We start from the raw sequence: 26,442 nt of genomic DNA, 5'->3' as shown, positions 1-26,442 counted from the left end.
CATTGTGAGTGCTTTACAAATTCCCCCCGGACGCTATTTTTAGCACACAAAAGGAGGACATGTCCGGGTAAATCCGGACGAATGGTAACCCTAGTCTAGCTCACATTTTTATCTAAATTTTTTATATGGACCTCATCACGGTAGTATTTGAATGCATCTGCCACAGATGGTTCTCTTTCTTTCTTTCAGCATGGTACAGACAATGTTAACAGTATGCAATTAAAACATTCTTGTCATTGAAGTAAGCAGATATGACTGAATACACAAGGGAGTAGACCTGTTTAATAAGAAGGTATCAGTTTTACATTGTCACTTTCAGAACAGAACTGCACTTTAAACTAGAACAGAATATTATTATAGCACAGAAGTGCATCACACTGTATTTACAAGGACAGTAGTGATATATATTTTATTCAGCAGGGAGAAAATAATTCCTGATGAGGAATTTTCATATAAACAACAAGTGCTTCAATCAGATTTATCAGACTAAGGCAGTTGGAATAAAGGACTTACTGACTATTCTTAAAGAAAAATGAGGTTTCTTTAAATAAGGAAAGTACAGTAACTTGATTTCTTCAAGATATTTTGTCCCTGTGGGTGCTCCACCATGTGCCAGTGCCTCTTGACCAGAGAATGCAAAGTGGTGTCTGCAGGCTCATGCCTGCTCATACCAGTGCCTGTGGCTTCCAAACAAGGGCATATAAGGAGGCATGGACCTACTGTCATTCAGTTCCTTCTTGACTGCGAAGCAGAGTCTCAGAGTTGAGAGAAAGGAGGACAGGAGGTGGAGCACCCATAGGAAAAAAAATATCTCTAAGGATTCCAATTACTGTACAGTAAGTAATGTCTCCCTCCTTTAAGAATATATGTTCCACTTTAGGAGATTCCCAAGCAGTAACTCAGCCAGGAAGTTAGTACTGAAGAGGCAAGTCCAAAATGTTTCAGAGAACTGTGTTACCAAAGGCAGTATAATACCTGGAAGCAGGTAAAACAGTGTAATACTTAGCTAAGGTATGAATGGAAGGCCAAGTTGCTGTAGTACAAATTCCTGTTACAGGAACATCCTTCAGCAGAGTACAGATGTGGACTGAGCTCCAGTGGAACATGCTGTCACTCTATGAAGGAACTAGCTGCATCCTAGCAGATTCTTAGCAGGTTAAGATGCAACCCAAAACCCACTTTGAGTGGAAACAGGTTGACCCTTCATCCCCTCTGCAAATGATATACATAGCTTAGGATGATCTTAATCCTGTCAAGGTAGAAGGCGAGGGTCCTTCTGACATTTAGTCTACGTTAACTGGTCTGTTCCTCTGGAGGTATGAGGTTTTTGGGTAGAACACAGGCAGGTGTATCTCTTGCTTAATGTGGTATTCCAAAGACACCTTCAGGAGGAAGCGAGGAGGGGGATGTAGTGTTACCTTATCTTTATAAAAGGTGGTAAATAGTGGGTCAGCCATAAGAGCACTGAGCTCTCCCATTCACTGCCTGAAGTGATGGCTTTGAGGAATGAAGTCTTGGAGATGTGGAGAGGGAACAGGCCACCATTGGTTCAAAATGGAGGTTTCCTCAGTGCACTAAGAACCAATCTGAAGTCCTACTGGGGAGCTGGATTCCGTAGGGGGAAACAAATTGCATATGCCCTTGAGGGATCTAGCTGTAGTAGGGTGGGCAAAGACTGAGAAGCCTTCAACAGATGAGTGGATGGCTGTTACAGCAGCCAAATGTACCTCAATTAAGCTCAATGATAGACTGTGCATCTTTAAATCCAACAGGTAGTCCAGGATTTGGAAAGCAGAACCTCTGAGGCTTGGGAAGAACCAAGGGGAACACCAAAAGTGTAAGCATGTCCACTTCTGAAAAAGTTTTAAGAGTACTAGATTTCCTGTTTAATAGGAGAACTGACTGGATTTCATCTGAACAGGTTAGCTCCATGCTCAAGAACCATCCAGGAACCATGCTCTTAGGTTCAAGGAGGAGGGGTTGGGATGGATCAGGGTCCCTGAGTTCTGCATCAGGAGATCCTTCTTGATTGGAAGAGAGAGAGGTGTTGTCACAGAGATGTCACTTGTCTTGGTGCTGTGCTGAGGAGAGCCTTGCTCTTTCCTGACATGGTTTGAGTAAGGGCTTGAAGATTAGAGGTAGAGGCAGGTAAGCATACAACAGGGGATGGAGCCACAGTGTTATGAGGGCATCTCCCAGTGGGTCGCAGCTGTATCCTCCCTTGCAGCAGAAAAGGTGGCTTTTTGTGTTGTTTGGGGTGGCAAAGAAGTCTGCTTCTGGGAAGCCCTGAATCTGTCACATGCTGTGGAAGACAATCGTTGAGCTCCCATTTGTGGTCCTGAAGGAAATGTCTGCTCAGGGAGTCTGCAACTGTATTCTGGAGGCCTAGAAGATAGACAGCAGAGATCTCTATCTGATGGGAAATGCACTGGTTCTACAGCCTTAATGAATCTAAGCAAAAGGACTGGGATCTTGCTCTGCCCCATCAGTTGATAATATAGTGCTGCTCTTTTGTCCAGCATTACACTGATGGAATGACCCTGTATGGGGTGAAAGAAGTATTGGCGAGTGTAACTAACTGCTGTCAGCTCCAGAATGTTGATGTGGAACATAACCTCTTATACAGACCACTTGCCCTGGACTGTGGCCCCTTGGAAGTGAGCTTCCCATCTCAGAAGTATCTGTTGTGAGGATCTTTGAGGGTGAGGGATGTGAGAATGGGTTTCCCATGCAGACCTTCAGTGGGTCCTTCCACCACTGGAGTCCAGAACTGTGATGCGCTTGGAAAGACAGTCTGTGTGGGGTGTACCCTGACCTTAGCCATGTCTGAAGGCACCTGAGGTGCAGTCTTGCATGAGGCATGATGGACATAGAGGCTGACATGTGGCCAATGAGTTATAGCAAGTTCTTGAAGTTGTTTGTGAGCTGTGTTGTATTATTGAGATTAGAGTGGACAAAGGGGAGAATCTCTCTTTGGGAAGATAGGCTGTGACGGTTAGGGAGTCTAGTGGCTCAAATCAAGTCAATTCTTTAAATTGGGGTCAGTGTGGACTTCTATTGATGTGAAGGTCCAGAGAGTGAAACAGGGCTAGAGCCCTGGAGATTGCAAACTGGACCTCTAGAAATGATCAACCCCTCAGGAGCCAAACATTCAAGTAAGGGAATACTGCTATGCTCCACTGATGCAGATGGGCTTCCACTGTTGAGAGCAACTTTGTAAAGACCCTTGGGGCTGTGGACAGTTGAAGGGAATGACTGTATTGGTAGCGTTCTGAGCCTAATTTGAAGCGTAGGAAATGTTTTTGGGATAGGTGGGTAACTACATGAAAGTAGGCTTCCTGGAGGTCAAGGACAACAAACCAGTCTTCTGGATATAGGGATAGGATTACAGTGGCTAGCATCACAATCCTGAAGTGCTGGGAAAGGATACAGGTGTTCAAGTTTCTTAAGTCAAGGATTCTGCCCCTTTTGGGAACTAAGAAATAGTTGGAATAGATGATGAACTCTGGGGGAACTGACTCAATTACCCGCAGGAGTAAGGAAGACTGGATGTCTTGTTTCAAGAGATCTTTCTAAGAGGGGAAGAGGGATAGGGAAGACAGGTGGCAGGGGAAATGCATGGAGTATCTGTGATACTGGTAAACCAGGTGCCAGCACTTGCCAAGTCTATAGACTTCAGCTGAACATTGACAATTTCATAGCTGGAAACCAGAACAGCTCAAGTATATTTTAATATTGTTCAAGATGTTAAGATTTGTAACAATGTGTTTAGACTCTATAAAATGCTTGTTAGTTGCTGCATGCATTAATCTTACTTGTAATGTCTGTATTCCATGCTACAAGGTAAAATATATAATTTTGTTTTATAATTGTAAAAATGCCTGCTCTGAACTTGTGAACTCAGATGGGAAGAGTGGCTCTCCCCACTCATCCAGGAGGGCTATCAAAATTAAGTGGGCTATTATAGGACAAAAGCTTTATTGGTTGCCCCATCCATCCATGGAGAAGTATGTGCAAAAGGCTTTGTCCTATCAGTTAGAAGGCAGGTAAAGGGAAATAAAGATAGCTGATGAAGATTTCTCATCTCTTTGCTGTTTGGACTCTTACAAGGGCTGGAGTTAAGAAACAAAAAGCATAAATCACCAGGATCAACCTGGGTGAGCCCTGAAAAGACATTCAATGCTGACAGATTACTACATCTGTCACCTTTTGAGTCACAGACAAATTCATTTGTGCATATATGTTGCCTGTTTGAACCTGTAAATAACTAATTTCTTTTTCCTAGTTAACAAACTCTTAATTAGTTTACCATAGGATTGGCTACCAGTGTTGTCAAAAAATGAACTAGATAAATTCATGGAGAATAGGTCCATCAATGTCTATTAGCTAGGATGGACTGGGATGGTGTCCCTAGTGTCTGTTTGCCAGAAGCTGGGAATGGGCAACAGAATGGATCACTTGATGATTACCTGTTCTGTTCATTCCCTCTGGGGCACCTGGCATTGGCCGCTGTCGGAAGACAGGATACTGGGCTAGATGGACCTTTGGTCTGACCCAGTATGCCCATTTTTATGCTCTTATGTTTTTGGGGTGAGATCTAAGGTACAACTTGATCTGGGGGCTTGGGACTGGGAGTAATACCAAAAAATCACAAAATATTCAGGTAAGTGACCATTTATCACTAAGCCCTGATCTACACTACGAGTTTAGGTCGACTTTAGCAGGGTTAAATCGAATTAAGCCTGGACACGTCCACACGACGAAGCCCTTTCTTTCGACTTAAAGGGCCCTTTAAACCGGTTTCTTTACTCCACCTCCGACGAGGGGATTAGCGCTAAAATTGGCCTTTGCGGGTCGGATTTGGGGTAGTGTGGACGGAATTCGACGTTATTGGCCTCCGGGAGCTATCCCACAGTGCTTCATTGTGACCACTCTAGACAGCACTCTCAACTCAGATGCACTGACCAGGTAGACAGGAAAAGCCCCACGAACTTTTGAATTTCATTTCCTGTTTGCCCAGCGTGGAGAGCACAGGTGACGATGTAGAGCTCATCAGCACAGGTAACCATGATGGAGTCCCAGGATCGCAAAAGAGCTCCAGCATGGACAGAACGGGAGGTACGGGATCTGCTCGCCATATAAGGGGGGGGGGGGGGGGGAGACGAATCAGTGCTAGCTGAACTCCGTAGCAGTAAACGAAATGGCAAAATATTAGAAAAGGTCTCAAAGGCCATGAAGGACAGAGGCCATAACAGGGACGCACAGCAGTGTCGCGTGAAAATTAAGGAGCTAAGGCAAGCCTACCACAAAGCCAGAGAGGCAAACGGAAGGTCTGGGGCAGAGCCGCAAACATGCCGCTTCTACACGGAGCTGCATGCCATTCTAGAGGGTGCAGCCACCACTACCCCAACCGTGTGCTTTGACTCCGTCAATGGAGAAACATGCAACAGGGAAGCGGGCTCGGGGTACGCGGAATATGATGATGATGATGAAGACAATGAAGATAGCTCACAGCACTGTAGATTTGCCCACTCCAAATTGATTCCCGACTGACCGGTAGCTGTCTGGCGTTGCAAGCTTCCACAGGGCTATCGCCACTCGCTTCTCAAGTGTGAGGGCTGCTCTCATCCTGGTATTCTGGCGCTTCAGGGCAGGGGAAAGCAAGTCACAAAGTTGCATGAAAGTGCCCTTACGCATGCGAAAGTTTCGCAGCCACTGGGAATCGTCTCAGACCTGCAACACGATGCGGTCCCACCAGTCTGTGCTTGTTTCCCGGGCCCAGAATCGGCGTTCCATGGCATGAACCTGCCCCAGTAACACCATGATTTCCACATTGCTGGGGTCCGTACCTTGTGTGAGGGCTGTGTCCATTTCAATTTCCTCATCACTCTCGTTGCCGCGCTGCAATCGCTTCATCGGCTGGTCCTGGTTTTGCTTTGGCATGTCCTGGCTTTGCATATACTTCAGGACAATGCGTGTGGTGTTCATAATGCTCATAATTGCCGCGGTGATCTGAGCAGGCTCCATGATCCCAGTGCTATGACATCTGGTCTGAAAAAAGGCACGAAACTGACAGAGGGAGGGAGGGGCGACTGACGACATGGCGTACAGGGAATTAAAATCAACAAAGGTGGCTGTGCATCAGGGAGAAACACAAACAACTGTCACACAGAATGGTTCCCCCCCCCCCCGAAGACTGAACTCAAAACCCTGGGTTTAGCAGGCCGTTGATTTCATGGAGGGAGGGGGAAGCAAATGAATACATCTATTTTTTACATCTTAAGCTGGCAGCAGACGGTGCAGCATGACAGATAGCTCTCGGCATCTTCTGGGTGCTTGGCAGAAGATACTGTACTACGACTGCTAGCCATCATCGTCAAGATGGTTCAATAGGACTGCCGGCAGGACTGAGTCTCCAGGAGACAAAGCATGTCTGCCCAGGTGCCTCTGATTGAACTGGAAACGACGATGACAGATATCAATCTTAGTACACCATCTACTGCCAAAAGGCAAGGGGCTGCTGCTGTGTAGCAATGCAGCCCCACGTCTGCCAGCACCCAGATCGCCGATGAAGGCTACCAGTCATACTGCACCATCTACTGCCAAAAGGCAAGGGGCTGCTGCTGTGTAGCAATGCAGTACCACGTCTGCCTGCACCCAGATGACATATGGTGACGGTGAGCTGAGCTGAGCGGGCTCCATGCTTGCCATGGTATGTTGTCTGCACAGGTAACCCAGGTAAAAAGGTACAAATCGATTGTCTGCCGTTGCTCTGACGGAGAAGGAGGGGCCTGACGGCATGTACCCAGAACCCCCCCACGACACTGTTTTGCATCATCAGGCATTGGGATCTCAACCCAGAATTCCAATGGGCGGCGGAGACTGCAGGAACTGTGGGATAGCTACCCACAGTGCAACGCTCTGGAAGTCGACGCTAGCCTCTGTACTGTGGATGCGGTCTGCCGGCTCGCCGGCTTCATGCACTTAGAGCATTTTATGTGGGGACACACAATCCACTGTATAAAACCAATCTCTATAAAACCGGCTTCTATAAATTCGACCTAATTTCATAGTGTAGACATACCCTAAGTCCAGCTTTCCTGGGTGGCAAGATTAGGGTGACCAGATGTCCCGATTTTAGGGTCTTTTTCTTATATGGTCTCCTATTACCCCCCACCCCCTGTCCTGATTTTTCACACTTGCTGTCTGGTCACCCTTGATAGATAGTCCCCTTGGGCTCTCCAGTCTACCTGTGCCTCTATGGTAAAACTGTGATCCAGGAGCTCACATTTGTTACTGGCTTGCTGAAATTAATTATAGAACATATCCCCCAGTTTGGGGTGTCTGTTCTGCTTTTGTCAATCTGCCCTGAGACAGAAATTCATGGTCATAAATCATTCCAGACAGTGTGACACTATTCCATTTTGATCACCTCCAAAATCCATCTGTCTAAGATAATTTGTGCCCAGGCCAGGAGGAAATGGAAGGTAGATTGGTTGAGGCCTTTGACCGAGAGGTCAAAAGTGTTTCTTAAAAGGGAGGTGCAGATGATATTGCTGTAGAAGGGGATGGGGTCCTCTGTTCTGAGGTCTAGATCTCCTCCTCTGAAAGCCTGGGAAAAACCTGTTGCAGGTGGACTGGAATGGCCTATATTACTATGACATTTGAGATCTACTAAACCATCTTTTTGTTGCATGAACATAAATTTCCAGTGACCACAAAGTAGTTGTTGAGTCCCTCAGAGTGTAGAGGGAAGAGTCCATGTCAGCTGAAGAGCTTGTCCTTTCAAAGGGAAGGTCTTCAACTGTATTCTGCACCTCTCTTGGGAGACTGGAAGGCTGGAACCAAGATGCTCTCTGTGTAACCACAGTCAGTGAGGGATCTAGAAGCCATGTCTATGGCATCGAGGGCAGCTTGGAGGAAGGTTTTGGCTATCAACTGACCCTCTCAAATGAGGGCCTGAATTTTTTGTCTCTGGTCCTGTGGCAGATGTTCAATAAAATGAGTGAACTTGGAATTTGTGTTGAAGTTGTATTTCTCAAACAGGGTTTGGTAGTTTGCTTTGCAAAACTGAAGAGCTGCCAAGGAGTAGCTTTTCCTACCCAGGAGGTCTAAAAGTTTGGACTCCTTATCATAAGGAGAAAATCTCTCTATTCCTTGTGTTAATTGCGTCCTCCACTAGAGAACTGGGAATATGGTGGGAAAAGAAATGCTCCATCTCCTTGACTAGAATATAATACTTTTTATTTGCCCATTTAAAGGTGGACTGGATAGTGATAGGGTGTTGGCCAGACTGCATGAGCAGGCAATAACCGCCTCATTTTTTGGTGATTTTTGACATGTACACCAAGGAGAGTTGAGTCTCTTGGATCTCTTCTAATGGGATCTGGAGAGTTTCCACCAGGTGTTTCATATGAGGTCTTCAAAGGCCCGAAAATCATCGGCATAAGAAGGTGGTGGTGGCATTTCCACTTCATCTGCGGATGAATAGGACTTAGCTAATGGGGGTGAGTTTCCATCCATATGGAAGTCCTACTGCTCCTGGGTATCTCCTGTTGCCAAGGGGGCACAAAGTACCAGAGGATGATCATGCAGTACTGAAGGTTGGTCAGTCAGTGTCTGTGAATGATGCGGTACTGTGGTCTCTTTCTGGTTGGAACCCTATAAAATTGTTCACAGAGATAACCCAATGGATTCCAGTAAGCCCACTGGGGGGGGGGGGGGGGGTAAGGGGAGACAGGAGAAGAGTCCCCACAGATACTCATAATTCCTGACTCTTGGACATATGGTGGGGTCTCCAGAATACTGGCTCAGTGGCCTGTAGTGTTAAGTTACCAAAAAAGAGCCCTGTACTGAGACCTCAGAGTCTGAAGAATCATCCCCAAGGTTGAAGGGAGGAGTCTCAATCATTGGTGGTGTACTGAAAGATGGAGGTCCAATTAGGGTTCAAGCCACCTGAGCAGTACTGGGGATGGAGCCCTGATAGAGGATCACAGTAGGGAAGACTCCAATACCTCTGGAATAAACAGGGAAAGAAATCTGCAGGGCTATTGTATCCAGAAAACTGTGTCCAGTGCTGGGGCCTGGCGTTGCTGAGATGTTGAGCACAGTACTGATGAGGCTTGTAGAGGAGCTTCTCCAACCTCAGAGCCCTGCTGTAAGGGAGGTGATGGTATCAGAGCATGCGTAGCCCTGTGCATATCTCAGTGCCTGGAAGGATCAGTCGGTACTGAGGTAGACTGCTACCTGTGCTGTCTGTTAGAAGCCCCATCCACATGCTGCTTCTTGTGGGGTACTGGTGGCTTGATATCAGGTTCTCATAGAACCTCAGAGAGTGATTTATGGGGTGACCTACCCCTCGTTAGTCTCTCTGGAAAGAGAAAGAGGCTTCTTAGAAATCCTAAACTCTGAAGGTGATGCTGCCACTGAGGCTGCCTCAGATGTTAAGACCGACATATGGGGGTGGAGAGAGCGGACACCACTGAGTTAGTGAACACTCCATTAGCAGGAGCTTCAGTCTAGCTGTAGATAAATCTCTGATAATTTTCATATGACTTTACATTGTGCCTCTTCATATAACCTTGTGGTGGGTCTACCCACATGTGACCTCTGTTTTCATGGGACTTTGTATCAAAGCCTCATTTAGAAACTTTGCATTGCCCTTGGTATAATATTATAGCCCCTAAGGATAGAATAAGATAGAAGAAAATTTTCTTTTTGCTAGCAGTAGAACAAGAGCTCTCCCCCCCCCACTCTTAATCAATTGCCCTGTTGAATGCATGAAGTGTGGATGAGCAAGGCATGGAAGGCAGCACCTCCAGACAGCCTCAACTGTTGGAGAGGGGCTGGGAGCCAGACCCAAGGACAATAAAACGTGTCAAGTGGGCTAATTAAAAACAAGCAGACATACTGACAGCCTCGGGGGTTAGAAGCAAGCACCTTCTTTTGGAAACACCCTCTTTGCAGCATTGGGACAACACTCAAAAGAAAGCAGCACAAAGGACCAATGGACACAGACACAGAGTTTGAATCTGGTATAGATTTGCATAAGAGGAAAGCTGCTATAAAAATGAGGTGTCTTGCAGAGGACCCCGGGTCTCGTCTTGTCAACATGGGAGCATCGATCCGGATCGGCAGAAGCCCGGCTCCACCCCCTCCCCCATCTAACTCACCTGGCCAGTGAAGTTAAGGGGAGCAACTAATTGGTAACAACAAGACGGAGTGTGTTTGTGTGTGTGTGTGAGTGTACGTGTAATATATTATATGCATATAATACAGTGTTAATGAATACATGTATTACTAATAAATGTGGCGTTTTGTCTTATTCCCCCGAAAAGATCCTGTGCAGTACTTTAAGTACAACATAGCCACACATCTTTCAAAGACCTGCCTTTAAATCCTGTACAAACCTTACACTTAAATGGGATGTGGCTGTCTCCAAGGCAGTCGACACAGCTCAAATGTTCATCACTACTGGGAAAAGACCTGTGGCAGGTATGGCAGGGCTTAAACCCCACAGTATAACACAGTGGGGTGTTGGGGAGATAAGCCCCCTTCTAAACAACTGTATAAAACTAAAGAAATAAAAAAATTAAGAATAAAAATAGCATACAAAAAAAGCAGGAAGCTGAGACTCAATGGACACTCATCGCTCTGTCTCAAGCCGCAGGCAGTTGAAAGGAACCGAGTGACAGCAGATCCTTGCCTCCTTATATGCTCGTTTGAAGGCACAAGATTCTACTCTGTGCAGGCAAGTGCCTGCAGACACTGTTTTGAATTCTCTGGTTTAAAGCGTGTGGGTGCATGCGCATCCTACAGTGGAGCACTCCCTAGAGATATATACTCCAAGACTTGTAATAAAGAAGAAATGTGTACAAGCATTGTTATTTAAGTTAAACTACTCTGCAGTTTTAAGTAAAGCCTCACCTTCAGAGTAGGAGAGGACCCAACGTACACTGGGGGTGGATTTCCTTGCCAACCCTGGAGACGATAGATGTGTCCAACACGAGAACAAGGAACAAACAAGAGCTTCCCTCCACATTGCCAGATCTATAAGTTCAAGAACAGAGTGGTGGAAAAGTTGACAATACACATGTAAACTAAACTTTTAAAAAAACAAAACAAAACAAACAATTACAAACTAATTTACAATAGATTAAAAAAAATTAATTACATTAATTAGATAACATGCTGAGCTCATAAAATAAATTTATGCTTAAGCCTGAAGTAAAATTGACAATGAGAGCTTGAAATAAAAGTCCTGGGCTGTATCCAATTCATTCTTCAATTCTACAATGGACATGTTTACAAACAGCATTCTATAAATAATGTTTTTGGGATCCTATTCCATGACTATTTGCAAAGACAGGAATAAATGGGTATACAGAAACTGGAGCTGGGCAGGATTTATTTTATTAAACATCAGCTCACATTTCATCATCATAGGCAGTGTTCTTGCATTTATACTCACCCCACATATTTTTCCTAATGAAAGTTATGGGGACATGGAACCCTTGAGTAACTCACTGGACTACTCTGTTCTGGATAGATTTGTTCATCCCAAAGTACAGTAGCAGTCACTGAAGGACAAACTTAAGACAATTGCACCCAAACTAGGAGATAATCCTAATCACATATTCATAGAATCATAGGACTGGAAGGAACTTCAAGAGGTCATCTAGTCCAGTCCTCTGCACTCATTATCTAGACCAGGGGGTGGGCAAATTTTTTGGCCTGAGGGCCGCATCTGGGTATGGAAATTGTATGGCAGGCATGAATGCCTGGTGCGGGAGGGAGACTCTATGGGGTGTAGCATGGTGGGGGCTCTATAAGAGATGGTAGCGAGGTGGGGGGTGTGGCGCGAGGGTGGGGGAGCTCTACAGGGGCAGTACCGGGGACTCCTAGGGGCCCTGCCAGCAGTGACTCCAAGAGGGCCGTACCGGACACCGTCATGGGTGGAGGCACCCTAGCTGGGACGGATGCGGCCCCTGGATGTTTTCAAGGCTCTCGAGTGTAGGGCCGTAGGAGACCGGAAGGAGATTGGGCGCACTGCCGCATGGGGGGGGGGGGGGAGAAAGATGGTGCTCATCAAGGGCATTGTGAGTTGGGGGCTGGGGAGCCCCGAACCCCCCTCCCTGGCTGGAGTGGCGGAGCAGGGCAAGCCCCCGATCCCATACCCCGGCAGGAGCTCAAAGGCCGGATAAAAACATCTGATGGTCCAGAAGCGGCCCGTGGGCCATAGTTTGCCCACCCCTGATCTAGACCATCCTGACGGTGTCTTTTAATGGGGTTTGTTGACATCTGAAGAGATCAAGCCTCCAGTTAATGGAAACCCATTTACCCATCAACATTACTGTTGTAACGCTAAAACCAAAAAAGAGGTGAAGAACACCAAAATGAAAAAGTAACACTGAAACAATAACACACACCACTTTAGGGTCATCCATTAAATTTAAGAAAAAAGAAAGACAGTTTAAATGTAGTCTAAATAATGCTGCTTTTAAATGTTTATAATTAAAGATGGGCCTGAACTATCACACATGATCTGAACACATTAAAAACACTGGGGATGTTCCAAATCACATCTAATTCCAGATTAGGACTGCATGACTTGGGACCATCTATTCATAACAGTTAGTATTATTCATAATATTTTACTTTCTTGACTATGTGGATCTTATTATCCTATTGGTTTTCTTTCTGCAATTTTGTTAAATGTTTACTAAAGAGATTTCCTTTACAAATTTTGATATTACATAATACTTTTATATTTGTAAGCTCGAACACATCATCAGTTAAAGTGGCTTTCAGTTCTGAAGAGTTGTGTTCCAGTTTTATTTTTGTCCAGAAGTTAAACTAGTTTAAATGTTCATTACAGGACTACGTAATGACCTCCATCATCATTTCAAAAATCACTACACAGACCATTGGTCACTTTCTAGACCCAAACTAGTCCTTGCTCAAGCAAGACCCAGGACTGGAAAAAGAAAGGTGTTGCAAATGAGGACTGAGGCTCATTAGGAGAGATCCGATTGCAACACCAATCTGATTACAAATGTGCTCAGTTACTTTAATAAAATTCAGCCCAAAATTTAAGGGTCATTGTCAAGGATGTCCGATCAGAAATTCTGTCTAAAACATTTGTTCCTGTTTTTGGGGACACAGCTCTCTGTTCTAAAGGGGCATAAGAAACTAATTCTTATCATCTTAAATGTCTTGCTGGATGGAAGAGCATGCATGTGTCTAGCAATCAAAAAAAAATTCAGTGCCCTGGTTTTGTTGGTGATGAGTCACCTCACTGGGAATTTTCCATTTTTATAGTCCTTGTTTTGGGAAGCCTATTTTTTTTTTTATTAAAGAATTGTCCATAGTTCTGAAGAACCATAGGGTCATTTTTCACCCAGAAGGGTGATTAGGAAGGGGGGGAAATATCGGCAGGTTAGGTTTCTTGACAGCATTCTTTAAAGTCATGTCCATCTATGTTAGTATTTCTAGAACTAAGTTAATTTTTCATTTTAAAAGGCAGATCAATTTTGCTGTTACCTTGTAAGAAATTTCAAAGTTTTCACCACCCCAGATTTGAAGACCTGGGTCATAGAGACCCAGTTCAAAGAAGAAATCACGTTCAATGGCAAATAATCCACCAGCCATTGCAGGGGACCTAAGAGAAAGAACAAACAAAGTAATTCCTTTCACCAACAGAACATGACAGTCCTCTGGGGGGAAAAAAAAAAGTTACTCTTAATATAAGAAGCAATTTCCTGTTAATGCGGGTAAAAGATTAGACTGATGGCAATACATTTAGAAATTACTTGGCTTTATTACTGGTTCATTATAAGCCTTCAATGATTCTCTGAATTTGATACTTGTGTTTGCTTTAAAGCAGTCACTTATTAATTACATAGAGCATTGGCCCACACTTTTCAGCCAATCTGCATCTGAAGTTACATGCCACTTATTGCCATGACAAGAACCATTGTGGCGACAAACAGAAGAGGTTATTCATTTCGTGATGCATACAAGAGCATGTAAAGTGGACTAGACTCTATAGTACACAAATTGTGTTCTGAGAAGCTGCCACCTTGAAATCTCATTGTGCAAGATTCTAGTTATACAGGTTTAATCCATACTTAAAAAAAAATTATTAATGTGAAACCAGTGGGAGGGCCAGGCATGGAGGATTAATAATTTAGAATTATTCTCAATGAAATTTTTAAGAGGGGCAGTGTACAGGCTTCAAATCTAGGTTTTGTTTAAGAAAAGAGAGTTTTGTAAAACCTTCTACATATGCCAAAATTTTGATAATATTAAAAACTATTAAATGAAAAGATGTTCTAGTTTTGATTTAAGCATTTTACTGCAATGGTTGCAAACAAAATCACTTTCATGTGCCTAGCACATTGCTAAAGAAAACTAGCTAGTCTATTTTCATTGGACTTGTACTGTATCGTTCACCTCGGGATCAAAAAGCACTATAGAAAAATTAACGAATTAAGCCTCACCCAACCCCTGTGAGGTAGGCAATTATTAAAAACAAACAAAACAAAACAAAACCCAACCCCACCAGATCAGGAAACAGGACTATAGAGTCTCCTGGTCTCCAAGATGATTTGTGGCAGAAACAGGAATAGAACCAAAGTCTCCAGCCCATCCTTGCTGAGCTAAGTAAAATCCAAACAAGTAAACGAGTAACATAAAATGTGAATAGATTTTAAAAATCTGCTTTGTTTCATGGTGGTGTCATTAGTAACATTAAGGACTCCTTTAATATATTGAATTTTGAACTTGATGGTATCCCTTTTAAATATTAATGGCTATATATTCCTGTCCTGCACAGAAATGAATGGAAGGGAACCATTTAAGCTAAGCTGTAGAGTTAGCACATATTCTCTGAGCAACCCAGAAGAGTGGCAGGTGTGCAGAGAGGAAGGCCAACAAAAGCAACAAAGACTGTGGATCTATCACTGTGAAAATCTCTGATCAGATGTGTGGTGGGCTCTTTCTGCATGTTCCCCTTGACTACGAAAACTTACTGTAGTTGTTTTCGACATCCTCTTATTCCACATAGTTGCATCATATGGATCCTTTTCAGAGTCCAAAGAGCTGCATAATGCAGGGATGTGGAACATCATATGGAAAAAGGAAATATGCAGAAAGAACAAGCACCCCAAAACTAAAGGAGAGCACAAGCCTGAAATGTTGAATTTTGAATCTTGGCCTCTGACAAGAACACTGTAAAATCCACACAAGCTCAGCAGTTTATTTTACAAGGTCTGAGGTGGTGAGCACTAAGATTTCTGAGGATCTTTCCACATTACAAAATGTTTAAGAACCAGTTTATTCTGCCTATACTACTATTTTCAGCAAAATGATTAGCTAAATTTTAATTGTTTTCATATTACTGCTGTAAAATGTGTGTATAGATTGGGCATAATGGGATATGGTTCTTTTTCAGAAAGAGAGCTAAACAGTCAATAATTCAACTATTATAGCTGTCACCTAAACCATTTTTTTTTTAATTCTGATTCTCAGAACCGTTCTGAAAACAGTTTATAAAGTTGTGGACAAAGAATGTGATAGCAACCTTTGAAACAGCTTAACACTAAGTAATTTAGTGCTGATAAAGTTCCAATGTGGACAGCCTTCTTCTCTATGACAGGATACTGTCTATATTACATAAAGTACTGAATAGACCAAAGCTTCATAATTTCCTTGAACATGTTTTGCCATTTTTGCAAAGAAGAATCACAGGGTGAGCGCTGAGTGAAGCATAACATCAGTTCCTGCAATTTGTTTAATCCGCAAATAAAAAGTGCTATGAAACATATTTTCTAAATATGTGAAAGTGCTTTCAAATAAAAGTCATTGGTTACAAGATTACAGTAGTATAAGGGAAAATACAGAGCAGAATCACAGCCTCCCAAGTCTCAAAAAAAGTCCAGTAACACTAATGTTTAAGCAAAAATTTGCATGTATTTTTGATAGAAAAGAAAACGTTCCATGCACAAAGCAAAAGAAATAGGATGAAATACATGAAATTCATTAAAGCCCTCCCCCAAGACAGACTGGAATTCTTTTTAGTTAAGTACATTACAGAGAGCAAACTTAGAGCTAGTGGGTTATCTTCCTAAGATTTCAAAGTAGTGCACTTGTATTGGTCAGATGGGACCTTCCATAAAGCAAGTGGGAATGATCTGACACAAAAAAGAGGGCTATATTGCTCCAGATGCACTTGCATTGACCTATTAACAAGGAGCTGTACACATGCATCCATAAGAGAAAACAGCCTAAACATTTTATGTATTATGAATTTTTTTTTTTTTTTAACGTTTGTAGCATGCTTATTATGGAACAAACAATTAAGTAAGCAATTTTTATTATTCCCAAAACCATACCTGAAAAGAGCCCCCATTAATAGTTCCATGAATTTTGCTTGGAAACCAAATGATAAGAACATGTTTTTCCAAATGAAAATTATTATTCTGAAATACATCCTATATTTTGCTTGAAGAAGTGTTAAGTACATAACAACAGAAACAGAGAGGCACAAGAAGTTAGTGAAGCTACATTAGCAGCGTTTGACCAAAATAATTAGTAATAGTAAGATGCTTTCTTTTTGGACAAAGCATCTTCAGTTGTTAGAGTATTAAAAATATGTGCAAGTATTTAATAGATCAGTATCTCCTTAAGAAGAGAAATGGGTAAGTGATTTAGTGATTACCGATACGGCTCAGTTTGTGTCTTTCTCATTTCCTTCTCTTGCTTGGTCAAAGGCACCCTCTTCCATAGCATACTCCAATCCCATGCTCCTCTAGCAAACCCATCTTCGTCACCACCCCCTTGGGGTATAATAGTGTAAGTGTTGCCATCTACGACATCTATGAGCGGCACAGTGCATGTGGTTCTGCAGGGTTGTGGATGGCGGCAGTGAGGATGAGGTTAGGTACAAGGACCCACATGTCACATTTACACGAATCGTAGTTCATGGGAAAAGAGGGGGAAAAATGAGAGGATTTAGATATGCATTCAAAACAATTCACAGAATAAAAACAGCACTCTTTACCGATAAGGCTCAGTTTTATGCTTTCTTTTGGTCTTTTCCTTGTGGCTTAATGGAATTCGTTTCCACAGCAAACTCCAGTCCCAGGCCCCTCTGGCAAAACCATCTTCATCCCCACCTTGCTGCGGCTCAATGGAATAATCATTCCCATCTATGTAATCTATTAGAGGCACAGTACATGTAGTTCTGAAACATTTTGGAAGGGGAAGAAGAGAGTAAAATATAATTTAAGAAAGATATGCTGTCTAATCTAATACATCTACCATTAACTTTTATTTTTTATTGAAATGTAACTTAAATGAAAGGTCAAATGTAAATATGTATCATCTCAAAAATGTAAAACTCCATTCTAATGGAAGAAAAAAAATAATATACTTTAACAGTCCACATGTCGATGCCAGAGCATCAAATTACACAATCCAATGGTCAGAAGTTAAATAAGGCATTAATTACTCTCACAGTTAAAAATTTACCACAGGAACAATTTACCAAGGGTCATGGTGGATTCTCCATTGCTGGCGATTTTTAAATAAATTGTTTTTTCTAAAATGTATGGTCTAGGAATTATTTTGGGGGAGTTTTCTGGCCTGTGCTATACAGGAGGTCAGACTAGATGATCACAATGGTCTCTTCTGGGCTTGGAATCTATGAAATGCATACTGAAAGCAGACAAGTTATGGCAGAAATGTTGACATACCAATCCTAACATTGGCCTTCTGATAAAATATTGCCTGGGGCAATGTGGGGGGAAAAATGGGAGACCTGAGAGGGTTAAAGGAAGGGGGAAGTACAGATCTCACGATTTTATAATCTTTCCATAATTGCTGCTATTTATGTGGGATCTCAATGGTCAAAAAACAAAAAAGTTTTAGCTCTTCCTGTTGCAAATGGAGCCTTTCACTATTCAAGTCTGTACAGTATACAGTTGTCCTATAAAGCCATTCTTTTGGGGAAAAAACAAATCAAACTTCGCTGCTGTTGGATCAGGCATTTCTCAGCAGTGGTTTTAAACACAATGGCCAAACATCCCATCAGAAGATTCTACATTTGGTTTTTACAAATACACTGTTTGCTGTGATCAGACACAATATGCAATTAAGATTAACAGTCTCTTGTTTTTCTCCCAGTGTGTTCATAATAGGCTCTGCTGATGCACTGACTGAATTGAAAGCTTAAGTTATCACGTCTTGTCTAGACGCGATAAATCGATCCCGGAAGTGCTCGCCGTCGACACCGGTACTCCAGCTCGGCGAGAGGAGTACGCAGCATCGATGGGGGAGCCTGCTTGCCGCGTCTGGACCCACGGTAAGTTCGAACTAAGGTACTTCGAATTCAGCTACGTTATTAATGTAGCTGAATTTGCGTACCTTAGTTCGAAGTGGGGGGTTAGCGTGGACCAGGCTTGTGAGGCAAATGTTATATACAATGAGAAAAACAAACAAGGGGAAATGACAGCATAATGCGTTACCTCCAACCAGGAGACCAGAAAAGTAGCTCTTTCATCTAACTCTTTGCAAATTTCCATTTCAGGGCTTTGTACAATAGAGTAGCAGCTATCAGCACCCCTCAATGCTGTGGCCTTCAGCACCAATCTCTCTCTCTAGGTTTTGTCTTTGAAATTGTTTCTTCAATGTTCTCCACAACCTGTCTCCCCCAGGTAAAGGGACATTAGACTGAACAGGAGCAAGAGAGGGTGCCCCATTCCAACCAACTGAAGCACCTGGAGACCTGTCCTATCACCAGTGCAGTGGCCTTGCAGGACTTGTTTCCTGGCACTTTTTAAGCCTCTGACATACTTGTAGTTAAGACTCTTGTGGTACAATAGGCTGAGGGATTCAACAGCTTTAAAATAAAGATATGTCACACTCCCATACCCCTCTTTCAACTACTGAATAAGCCAACTAAAGCTAAAACAACAGCACAGAGCAACTGCAGCAGCCAGCTGGTTTAAAGGATTGGAGGCAGGTTGGGTCCATGCCCTCTTTAAAGGCTCAAATAGAGTTTTGTGCACATAGGGCTTGTGGTTCCAACATTAACTACTCACACAGTGTCTGGGCATGCAGACAAGACACACACATCCCAAAGGCAAGGATTTGTTTGAAACAATTCTCTAACTTTAGATTTAAGAGAAACAAATATATTTTTGTAATAACTACCATAATTATTGCAACCTTAAGATCACAGGGACTTTAGTAGTCTGAAAATTCCCACTAAATCAAAATTGAGCTCCTTCTCTCTCCAATTCCTACCTCCATTTTAAATATAATGTTTTGGATTAGCTTTAATAATAATCTTGTTTAAGAGGGCTGCTCATTCATCTATAGTAAGACATTTCCACAACAGGGGGCCTGTAAGATAAAGTCATTGCAACAGACTGGATTCTCCTTAAATGTAATCCACATTTGAGTACCTTCATTAAAATAAAGTAATTAGAGATTTATTTGCATGACTATCACTTGTTACATGATCATATCTTCCACTCTGGGAGATGACACAATAGTTGTAATGTGAACAACACACTGAATATGGTTTAAAACATGAAGATTGTTACTGTGACTATTTTTCTTCTTAGGAGGCTTTCTGAGTTATAGAAAACAGGATAGCGTTACCTGTCCTTAGATATAGGAGCTACAAGTGGTGCATACCAGTTAACTGCCACCTCACAATGGGCATCAAGGTAAATCAAAACCTTTAAAAACAAAACAAAAACAAACAAAAAAAAAGGCAGGGAGATATATCATTTGAGATTTCTGTATACAAATCACACATTGATTGAATTATCATATATCTTAAATTTTGACACAAATTTACACAAGTTTTTTATTACACTACGGTGTAATACCTCACTATAGTGAGGTTTTAAGAATTTAAACCATTCTTATTTCAACAATGTTCATAATAAAATAACCATTTTAAGATTTGTTAAAAATATCTATTTTAATGTAAAGAAAATACAAATGATTTTATTTATCAAACATTTTCTACCTGTCCAAGTTTAGCCTTCTGAGCTCCAATGCTTCTAGCTTGAATTAAACCTTCTCTCCTCTCATTTCGAAATACCTTTACAAGGCCATTCCACTGCTTAATGTACTCGTCTAGTCTTTCTTTTAAGTGCGCTATCAAATAATAATAAAAAAAAAGATTTTTTTCCATGTTATAACAATTAGCATTACACTTTTAATGCAAACTAAATACAACTGACCAGATTTACTAAAGAAACCTAGATGTTCAGAACTAAAAAGGTCTCAAATACAACACTGCCTGATCTATTATTGATAAAGTGCTCATAAGTGTGATGAAAGCTTGATTTAAAGTTCTCTGATTTCATAGCAGGAGTTCTAGCTTTAGTACAGAAAAAGTTAATAGCTGCACTATACTAAGGGATTGCAAAAGTAGATTCTGAACCACTTTTCAGCAAAGACCATAGTCAATGACTCTTCACTAACACTCCTCATGATTTTGACTTGATATCAAATTATTTTGGGCAATTTGCATGATGTCTTTGTTAAGTTATCTGTTTTTGTCACCTAAAACTGCTGGGAACTTGAGGCAAAGTTCTGCCAGACCTGGATCCCTCTATCCCTTTCAACCCCTGCATCTCCGGGGTCAGTCAAGGCTTCCCATCCATCTCCTCAATGAGTATGTCCTTGTAGTGGCAGCTGTATTCATTAGAAGGAGAGACAAGGTAGGTGAGGTAATTTCTTTTATTGGATCAACTACTATTGGTGGAAGGTACAAGCAACTGAGCTCTTCTTCAGGTCTGGGGAAGGAAGCAGAGCTAAATACAAGTTGGAACAGATTGTTAAGTAGAAGGGGTAACATGTTGGAGGCACTCACTTGAAATGAAATGGTGTTAGATTGTTGTGCATAAAGGGTTTGAAATGGGCAAGTAAGGGTAGCAGATAGTGTGTGTATTACAAATTGTTGTGATGAGCCATAAAACCAGCATCCCTGTAAGTCCATGAATTTTGGTGTCTAGCACAGTTATGAATTTAAGTTCTCTGGCTCGCCTTTTGAAGGTGTTGGCAGGTTTCCCTTGAGGACAAATACTGAAATATCAAAAATGGAATGATCACTTTGTGAAAAGTGTTCGTCCACGGGTGATATGGTAATTTTGTCTTATCATTTTTCTGTGAGATTTTATTAGAGAGCATAGTGATTGTCTGATTTCACCCACATAGTTGTTATTGGGACATTTGGTGCACTGGATGAAGTACAGCACATGTTGTGATAAGCATGTATAGGACTCATGAAGTTTGAAAGATGTGTTGTGGGGCAAGGTATTGATCATTGTAGCAGTGGAGATAGGGCTGGTCTGTGGGGAGCTTGCTTCTGAAAATTAGCTTGGTGAGGTTGGGAGTTGTTTGAAGGCCAGAAGAAGAGGTTTGGGAAAGATTTCTTTCAGGATGTGGTTCCAATCAAATATGGGCTGTAATTGTTTGAGGATACCCTGTATGGGTGGCAGATGACAAGTAGGAGAGTGCAGTCAGTAGGGAGGCCACTCATCTGGTATTAAACTGATCAGTCCTCTTTTTGAGAGGTTTGTCCCCTATCTGGACCTGGGACAAAACCAGACATGTCTGGTTTGGTCCAATATCGGATGGGGGATACCACTCCACCCCTCCAGCACTTAAAAATAGCGTCCCCTGTGCAGCGTGACCTCACATGCGCCATGCCGAGAGTGACGGGATAGGGTGATTTTAAAAATGGCTCCCCGCTGTGCAGGGTGACCTCACATGAACTGTGTGTATGAGGTCATGCCAGTGGGGGTGGACCCAGGCTGTTCCTGGAAGTACTGGAATTTACAGTATTCCGGGAACATGTGAGTAGCCACCTAAGTGGTCAGTGGGTTTCTTTTTCCTATAATGAAGCAGGTTCTCCCAGGGCATTTGGATGGCTCTTTTCATGAAGTGATTCCAGGGAAATCTGCACAACACTTTGAAAAAGCAAGCTTGGGAACTTAAATTCATAATTCTGCTAGACACAAAAAGCCATGGATTACAGGGACATTGGTTGTATGGCTCATTACAACAAACCACAATATACCACACTGCCTGCTATCCTTAATAGCCCACTTCAAATCCTTTATGCATAACAAAGTAACCTCCAATTGCCCATTTCAAGTGACCGCCTCCAACATGTTACCTCTTTTACTCAACAATCTATCCCAACAGCTCTGTGAAGCTCAAAAGATTGTACCTTCCACTGACCAAAGTTGATCCAATAAAAGAAATTACCTCATTTACATTGTCTCTCCCATATTCTGGGACCAACAGAGCTACAGCAACACTTCAATAAACAGAGCAGCTGAAGGACGATGACTGAGGGGCGTGGACTGTGGTCCATCATCTGATGATCATATCACAAAGTAATACACAAAATGATAAAGATGGAGAATCACTGATATTAGGCAGAAAAACTCTGAGGCAGAGAGAAAGTTTCAGGGAGGATGATAGGAGACAGGCTGGGCAGCAGGGACAGGAGGGGCCATACTTAAAGGGCTCGGTTACATATTTGACAAAAATAAATAAATCAATACATTCAGGTACAAATATATTCTGATGTGGAAATCACATCCCTACAACACAGTATGGAAAAAGTGTTTCATTCTTGTAGAACAACTTTGCACAAACAATTCAACTCAGAAAAGTCTGAACATGCACCAGAACAGGTATGTCTTGTCTCCATGAAGTTGCATTGATTTACATAAAGCTGTTAATTTAAGAAGATTTCCTTAAGCCAGTGCAAACCCCAGTGTGGACTCTTATTTTGATTTAAGACTGACATATTTCAATTTACCATACGTCAATTAAGAACAAGTTTAACCTACACCAAAATAAACCACTCAAACCAAAATAAGAGTCCACACACTAGTTTTCACCAGTTTATTTAAACCAGTACAAGTTTATATATAAAAAAGATCTTAAATTTTAGTCTTATAAATTATTACATTTTACCTCACCTTTGACAAAACTACTAAGAAGATTCCAACTTCAAAATGTAAGTAATGAGGTTGTGTATTAATAATTGAAATAAAATGGATTTTTAAAAAACAAAAGATATCCAAATTTATTTCAGGAATCGTGCACCAAAACCAGGAATTTTTGTTGAACCTGCTTTCTTCCAGAGCCACCTGAATACTATTTAACCCTCCGTTAAAAAAACAAAACAAAACAAAAACTTTAAAAATATGATTGTCAAAATCAGTAGGGACAAAATCTGATTTACCCTCTTCTCCCTCCCTTTACATACGTTTACAAACCTGCTGCAATTCTTTGAGGGTTACAAACATTTCACTTATATCTAAAGACTAAGTTAGAAAAAGGACAATTATTTATATATAAACATATATGATGTATGTCTTATGCATTATACAGAGAATACATGATAGATGCAGGATAGACATTTTACAAAATGAATTTAGTGTGGATTCATAACTACAAGAAAGTTATGAAGTCATCCCACACAAATGTCAATAAAAGCTTTATACCACACCATTACTTATATGCCTCATACATTACAAGAAGACTTAGCTCTCTGTAAAACATTCCTGATGATTAAAAATTGAATATATTTCTAACACTTTCTGCCTACAAAAGACAGGTGCTTTAGTTATTATAAATTCACCTATGCAGGACTCAGGCAGGAGCAGGCAAACTTTTTGGCCCAAGGGCCACATCTGTGTGGGGAAATTGCATGCAGGGCCATGAATGTAGGGCTGGGGCAGGGGCTTGGGGTGCGGGAGGGAGTGCGGGATGTGTGGAGGGGTGCAGTCTACAGGAAGGGGCTCAGGGCAAGAGGTTGGGGCAAAGGAGGGGTGTGGGCTGGGATGCAGTAGGGGGCTCAGGGCAGAGGTGCAGGAGAGGTGCAGGGTGCGGCAGGTGGCTCGTGGCAGGGGTTGGGGCGCAGGAGGGGTGCGGAATGCAGCGGGGCTCAGGGCAGGGGGTTGGGGTGCAGGAAAGGTGTGGCAGGGGGCTCAAGGCAGGGGGTTGGGGTGCAGGAAGGGTGTGGCAGGGAGTTGGGGTGTGGGAGGGGTTCCGGTTCCGGCCCGGCGCCGCTTACCTGGAGTGGCTCCAGGGTGGCAGTGACATGCACCTGGGCCAGGGCAGGCTCCTTGCCTGCCTGCCTGCCCTGGTGCCGCTCCCGGAAGCGGCCGGCAACATGTCCCTGCGGCCCCTGGGGAACTGCGGCCAATGGGAGCTTCGGGGGAGGTACCCACAGGCGAGGGCAGCGTGCAGAGCCCCCTCCCCCCACCCCCCCCGATGGGCTGGATCTGGCCCATGGGCTGTAGTTTGCCCACCCCTGGCTCAGAGGGAACTATAAAAATCTCTAAAATTGATTATGGAATGTTTTTCCATGGTAGGTATTTCAGAACGTTGAAGTCCATTATCTAAGGCCCTTCCAGGCCTAGGAAGTGCGTGCCTGTTCCCACTGGGAAGCTGTGGATTTCCCCCTTCCCAATATTATACAGTTCCAAGTTCTAGCCTTGCAGGGATGCAAGACAACAGAACATAAAGTCCTGATATTTTGCGTAGACTGCGTAGGCTTTCGGTCCTTCATCAGTTAAGACTGAGCCGATCACAATATGTATTCCAATCTTCTCTCGCTCTGGCCATCCTTTGCCATGTTTGTCCATATCTCCTTGTTAAGAAATCATCCCACTTCTTTGGAGGCTGACCGCATGGCCGTTTCAGTTCTCGCAGATACCACTCAGATATAGCTGCAGTCCATCTGTTGTGACTGAGTCACCTGATATTTTAGGTTTAGAAAATCTGCCACTGGCCTAGTGCTGAATTTTGTCCATCCAACTGATATATTTTGTTTCTTTAAAAAATATATATAAAGGTGGTTTGAAAGGAAAGATTTGTTTGTTCTTAAATTAATTTTAAATTAAGAGTTTATTCCTGTTATTTTAAAAAACCCTTAAAAATATCAAGAATGGCTAGTCTGGTTTCTCCCGATTTTTCTGATAAACCTCCTACATATTTCTAAATAGCGAGCGCTGTCAATTAATGTGATTAAATATTCCTGTGCCTCTCAACTGTTCAGATTTTATTTCTTTAGTTCCCAAGTCATCATAGGTCTTACCTACACCAGCCATTGTTGTGAACACTCTCATGGTGATGCTACCAGTGATGTAGGTCTACTGGGACCTTCAATAGGAGCACAAGCATAGACAAAGCATCAACATTAAGTGATGTTTGTACCACTGTTTCAACTATATATGCTCTGAGCAGGGTTAGACAATACACTGATAAAAACAGTGGTCACGGCATATGCTAGCTCTCCCTCTGCTGCTACCTCCTGTGGGGCTGCACCAGTGGCAGTAAAACAAGACTTAAAAAAATAAAATAAAATAAAATAAAATAAAATGGTCAGTGTAGAAAAAGCCTATGATTACTTGAGAACTAGTGTAAAGCTGAGATCAGGAGCCCTTAGCTGATGTAAATCAGCATAACTCCTTTGGATTCAAATGGAGTTGTGCCAATTTATACCAGCTGAGGATCTGGTCCCTTTTCTTTACGAAGGACATTAAGGCCTCGGTTCAGCAAGGTATTTAAGCATTAGCCTAACTTTAAGCACAAGTGGTCCTACTAACTTCAGTGGAACGTCACAGCATTTTGCTGAGTCGAGGTCTAAATGCAAAACACAATGTTAATGCAACATTAAAGTGTACAGTTAAAACAGAAGGATTCAGGAAATATAAAAAGTAAGAAACCTGCAGCAATATAAAGATCAGCTGTACCCTCCCTATGTCTGATATTTGGCAAAATAAGAAAATATATTAAAGCTATACCTATAAGAAACAAAGGAAAGGAAATATTCTATATATGTGCACAATGTGGCCAAGTTGACATTGATATACACTTCTACCCCGATATAACGCAGTCCCCGGGAGACAAAAAAATCTCACCGTGTTATAGGTGAGAACACGTTATATCGAACTTGCTTTGGCTCTCCCTGTTCCTTGTTCCCTGACCACCCCCTCTAGAGACCCCTGTCCCTAATCACCCCCAGGACCCCACTCCCTACCCAACCCCCCTGCTCCCTATCCCCTATCCACACCCCCCTACCCGGCACTCACTGGCAGCGGAGCAGCCCGGCCCCAGACCGCTCCACTCCGCCACCTCCGAGCCGCAGCGCTCCGCTTCCCGCCGTCGGTGAGTGCGGGGAGGTTGGGGAAAGAACGCCCCCCCCGCACTCACCTGCGGAAGGAAGCGGAGCGATGTGGCTCCTGCCTGCTCCACTTTCCTTGCCCCGTCCCCAGCCGTGTCGCTAGGGGAAAGGTCCTGCACTCACCTGCAGTGGGAAACGGAGTGCCGCGGCTGGGAGCTGGCAGAGTGGAGCTGGCTGGGGCCGGGCTGTTCTGCTTCCCACTGCCG

At 42.8% G+C, this 26,442-nt stretch overlaps 1 protein-coding gene across 2 annotated transcripts in view; it reads right to left on the bottom strand.

Annotated features, from left to right (window-relative positions):
- The window catches only part of GALNT7 (polypeptide N-acetylgalactosaminyltransferase 7), a 121,359-nt gene that overhangs the window by 14,233 nt on the left and 80,684 nt on the right, over positions 1-26,442 (bottom strand). The window contains exons 4-8 of one of the 2 annotated variants that reach the window (XM_034772182.1): positions 20,045-20,175; positions 19,669-19,748; positions 17,063-17,245; positions 13,543-13,660; positions 10,927-11,049 (exon numbers count right to left, since the gene is read on the bottom strand). In XM_034772182.1, coding sequence (XP_034628073.1) covers positions 10,927-11,049; positions 13,543-13,660; positions 17,063-17,245; positions 19,669-19,748; positions 20,045-20,175 — 635 coding nt within the window. Of the gene's footprint in view, positions 1-10,926; positions 11,050-13,542; positions 13,661-16,720; positions 16,904-17,062; positions 17,246-19,668; positions 19,749-20,044; positions 20,176-26,442 lie in introns of both variants that reach the window. The other variant, XM_034772181.1, reaches the window with a different exon arrangement.

Source organism: Trachemys scripta, chromosome 5 (genome assembly GCF_013100865.1).
Source record: "Trachemys scripta elegans isolate TJP31775 chromosome 5, CAS_Tse_1.0, whole genome shotgun sequence".
NCBI classification, from domain to species: Eukaryota; Metazoa; Chordata; order Testudines; family Emydidae; genus Trachemys; species Trachemys scripta.
The sequence above is the reverse complement of the archived record's forward strand: the minus strand, read 5'-3'. Positions and strand labels throughout refer to the sequence as shown.